The 5000-nt window shown below is 39.1% G+C and overlaps 1 protein-coding gene across 1 annotated transcript in view; it reads right to left on the bottom strand.

The window, feature by feature from the left end:
* Positions 1-5000, bottom strand: part of Ten-a (tenascin accessory) — a 1082171-nt gene that overhangs the window by 176630 nt on the left and 900541 nt on the right. The window contains 1 exon segment of the mRNA XM_067108410.1: positions 3993-4139. Coding sequence (XP_066964511.1) covers positions 3993-4139 — 147 coding nt within the window.

Below are 5000 nucleotides of genomic sequence, written 5' to 3'. Positions count from 1 at the left end.
TGGGCTTGTTCCATATAATAATAATAATAATAATAATAATAATAATAATAATAATAATAATAATAATAATAATTAATCTTTGAATTTCAATTGTCAGTGGCCCTTTGGTGGGCTTGTTCCATATGAATAGGTTTAATCTTCTAAATAATAATAATAATAATAATAATAATAATAATAATAATAATAATAATAATAATAATAATAATAATAATAATAATAATATTTCTTTTTCAGTGGATAACGAACGGAAGAGTAGTTACTCGCAATTTCAACACTATTTGCAAACAATAAAAAAAAAAAAATTGGTATGAAGGAGCACTCGGGTAAAACAGGTAACTTTGGGTGTTTACCAAATAGAATGAAAGATAAACAAAATTCTGACAGCTCTGCTCTTGAGTTATGTCCAGAGTGCAAATGTACTTCACAGAACTACGGAAAAAGTAATTCTCATGCAAACGCCACATTCGATCGCACTTCTTGGAACTACGGAAATATAAGTCTTTATGGGAAAAAAATGAATTCAGAAGCATTTCTTAGGACACACGACACGCAATTCTTGAGCAGCATTCTAATGGCGATATCTAATCTGGTATGCAAAGAATGTATTACATAATATATATCAAGTTACATCTGAAGTATTGCTTATTTTTTTACTAGAAATTGTCTTGGGTTTTGTGACCTTCCGAGTTTCCCGATGGAGTCTTTGTGGATAAACAATGAGAAAACAAGTATAACAGCAATGACTCGGCGCAGAATACGATCTTAATATCCTTGACTACGTATAAATCATTTTGAAAGGACGGAAAAGATAAGAGGAAAAGAAAAGAGGAACAGGAAGCGTAACAGGAACAGGAATTCGAGTCAGTATGTCAGATACAAATCAAAACCTTCCACTACGGGAGGGTTGCATCGCCGTGGAGGAGAACCGCTGCCCTGTCTGGAAGAGGGGAAGAAGGGGCAAGAAGACAAAGAGAGAGAGAGAGAGAGAGAGAGAGAGAGAGAGAGAGAGAGAACGAGGGTACAACAGCCAACAAGTGCTTAGTTAATGTACCGTGTTAAGTGATGACCTTCTGAAGGGCTTCTAAGTGACCCTAAGCACTTGCACAAGTGCCACCTGTCGCCGAGCCGAGTAACAGGGGGTTGGGGAAATAACCTGGGAGAGGGGCGGGGGGAGGAAGGGAGTTGGGATGCTGGTGTTGGTGAAGAGGAGGAGGGAGGGAGGAGGAGGAGGAGGAGGAGGAGGGGGGAGCAGGAGGAGCAGGAGGAGGAGGAGGAGCAGGAGGAGGAGGAGGAGGAGGGGAGGGAGGAGCAGGAGGAGGAGGGAGGAGGGGAGAGGAGGAGGAGGAGGAGGAGGAGGAGGAGCAGGGGGGGAGGAGGAGGAGGGAGGAGGAGCAGGAGGAGGAGGAAGAGGAGGAGGAGGAGGAGGAGGAAGAGGAACAGGAGAAGGAGGAGGAGGAGGAACAGGAAAGGAGGAGGAGGAAGAGGAACAGGAGGAGGAGGAGGAGGAACAGGAGAGGAGGAGGAAGAAGAACAGGAGGAGAAGGAGGAGGAGGAGGAAGAGGAGGAGGATGAGGAGAAGCAGCAGGAGCAGGAGAAAGAGGAGGAGGACGAGGAGGAGGAGGAGGAGGGATGAGGGAAGAGAAAGCATTGTTCCTAACGAGAGAAACATGAGTGAGTTAGGGTGTGGAAGGGGGAGAAATGCGAGAGAGGAACATTTTCATCAGGGCTTTCCAATCCTGCGGCGGAACGGAGTTCCGATTGTCATTTGATTTCGAAGTGTATTCAAATCGTTAGTCCCGGAGCCGAGGGGACACGGAAACCACTTGCCGGTTCTAACGAGAGAATGATATTTCCGGTTAGTCCGGCTGATATATGAAATGTTTTCCAACCCTTTTTTAATTTCTTCTTTTTTTCTGTAATTTTACCGCGATGGCTATGAAATGTAAATCTTGAGTTTCTAAATTTCTTTAAATACATTGGTATAGTTTATTCCCCTTTCGATATTAAAACCTTTTCTGTTAGTCCAGCGGATATATGAAATGTTTTTCTCGCGTTTTTCGTAATTTTTGTATTTTTACTGGTAGAGACTATGAAATGTAAATCTTGAGTTCTTAAAACTTCTTTAACCACACTGGTATAGTTTATTCCCCTTTCTATACTAAACATTTTTCAGCACGTTCAGGTCATATATGAAATGTTTTCACCCATTTAATTTTTTTTTTTTTTGTATTTTCAAAGGCAATGCCTATGAAACGTACATCTTGTGTTGCTAAAATATCTATGCCAGAAAAGGCAAAATAATCTATACCTCAAAACTTTTTTAAACACAAAACATAGTTTACTCACTTTTCTGTATTCAACTTTAAATACTACCAAGAAGACAATTCCACAGTTTTACAGTAAAAAAGAAATAAAAATTTTAACAGCCACAGATTCAGACAAGCCACGTTTTCTTTCATGTCATCTAACATCAACAGTCTCATGGCAGACTTAAAAAGACTTAATCATTTATCCTCCCGCCACCTACAGTTAAAAATCCGAAACTCCTTTTGTTGACAGAAGACTACAGATTCTGACAAGCCACTTTTCTTACATCTCATCTAACATCAACCGTCTCACGGCAGACTCAAAAAGACTTAATCATTTATCCCACTTCCACCTACAGTTAAAAATCCAAAACTCCTTTTGCTGACAGAACAAGAACCCACTACTCACAAAAGCCCTGTCTAGTTCCAGTAACTGGCTCTGAATCACAATACCATCTCAAGCACAGCAGAGAGCGCCTGAGATGCCTCCCAACTTCCCTCCATTGAATTCCACCGGATCCTGAGCAAACAGACTCCCCCAAAAGCATTCTCCTGAACAAAACCATCGCCTAATCTCTGACAGGCATCTCACGTACGAAGAGGACAAAAGTAGTACTCTGATAAGTGGGGGTTATCAATGCCAGTTGGCTAAGAGGCTTCACTAGCATATTTGGACATTCTTGTGAATGTCACAGAGACCATCTTTGTTTTGATGAGTTCTTGGTGAGGAGTGCGATAACATAAAGGTCGAATCGTGAAATAAAATCATCATCGTTATTACTGTGGTCTATATTGCTAAGTCTATACAGCTAGTATGACGATTCCACTTGGGAAAACATCAAGGAATTAAAAAAAAACATAAAACTGAAAACATACTTTAATATTATCTTTAATGTCGTACTATTTAGTTTCATATCTTCTTTTAATCCCTCCTTTGCCAATACTGTCTAAAATCTCAAGAATGAATCTACAACAAATGTGAAAAATCTGTTCTCGTAAAAAAAAAAGCGTCGCAACTATGTTATGCTTCGTCTCAGCAAGACATCAAATGTAAAAACACTGGAAAATAGCCCAAAAATATCACTGTTTTGTAAGAAACCCGACTTTATCAACTAAAAGAACGGCATTAAATCTAAATAGTGCATCTGTCAAAAAAGGTGAAAAATCTGTCATCGTAAAGAAACCTCAACTTCCCCAACCCTAAAAGAACGACATAAGAGATCTAAATAGTGAATCTGTTTAAAAAGTGAAAAATCAGTCATCGTAAAGAAACGGCAACTTCCGAAACCCTAAAAGAACGACATAGAAGACCTAAGTAGTGAACTTGCAAAATAAGTGAAAATTCTGTCATCTAAAGAAACCTCGACTTCCCACAACCCTAAAAAAAACGGCATAAAAGACCTAAATAGTGAATCTAGAAAAATCTGTCACCGTGAAGAAACCTCGACTTCCCACAATCCTAAAAGAACGGCATAAATGACCTAAAAAATGAATCAGTCAAAATTAGTGAAAAATCTGTCATCGTTACGACACCTCGACTTTCCAGAACCCTTAAAGAACAACATACCAGAACCACTGTCTAAACCTAAACAGTGATCTGTCAAAAAAGTGGGAAAATCAGTCATCGTTACGAAACCTCGACTTCTCACAACCCTAAAAGAACGACGTAAAAGAACCACTACTTACCTCCATCGTTGTCCATCTCGTCGTCACAAACAGTTTCCAGTTGGACAGAGCAGTCAGGTCCCGTCCATCCTGAAGAGCACTGGCACTGGTACTGTCTGTCCACCGTCGTGCACATGCCATGTCCGGAACAGCCGTTGACGCAACCAGCTTTGGAGAAAGATGGTGAGAAAGTATTTAGCATTGGGGAGCAATTATAGACCTAGGGCGTCTGGTAGCAGGCTTCCCTAGATATCAGCTTTTAAATCATTTGACTTGTTTTAAAATGCATTTTTTCATAAAAATTACTTAAAAACTGTATTTTGAAACAATTCAAATCAAGAGATTAAACTTTTTCATCTTTTGACTTATACTGTTGCAAAATAGTTTTTTTCTTATAAGCATAATTGGAAAAAATGTATTAAAAAAACACAATTAAAAAACACAAGTCAAAATATAAGTCTTTTTAAGCTTTTGAGATATATTGTTTCAAAATGTAATTGTTTCTAATAAATATATTTGAAAAACTATTTTGAAACAGCACTAGTCAAAATATACAACTCATTAACCTTTTGACGTCCACTGTTGCAAAACAGTTTTTGCTCATAAACATAGTTGTGTATTTTCACTGATTATTTTAACCGTTTGACTTATATTGTTTCAAATTACAGTTTTTAAACAAACATATACGTGGATTTTCAAAGACAAATTCACATACAAATAAACATACACGGCGACAGTCCCAAGAGCCGTAAACAAAGCCCCGGAAACTAACTTAAACTTGCAGTCAGCAGAATTAATGAACGCAAAGAGAGAGAGAGAGAGAGAGAGAGAGAGAGAGAGAGAGAGAGAGAGAGAGAGAGAGAACGAAGTCCGCAGCATAAGTCGAGAAGAAGTTCCCCCCGAACAGAGACGCTTCAAAAAAGATGGCGTACACTTAATACGAGTTAGGCCTAGGAGATGGAACTTTCCTTAAGGCCCTGACGCCTTCAAGACATCACTTTCTGAACTTTGCTAGAAAACACAGGTTCT

This window comes from Macrobrachium rosenbergii, chromosome 9 (genome assembly GCF_040412425.1).
Source record: "Macrobrachium rosenbergii isolate ZJJX-2024 chromosome 9, ASM4041242v1, whole genome shotgun sequence".
Taxonomy (NCBI): Eukaryota; Metazoa; Arthropoda; class Malacostraca; order Decapoda; family Palaemonidae; genus Macrobrachium; species Macrobrachium rosenbergii.
This window is presented reverse-complemented; position numbering and strand designations above follow the sequence as displayed.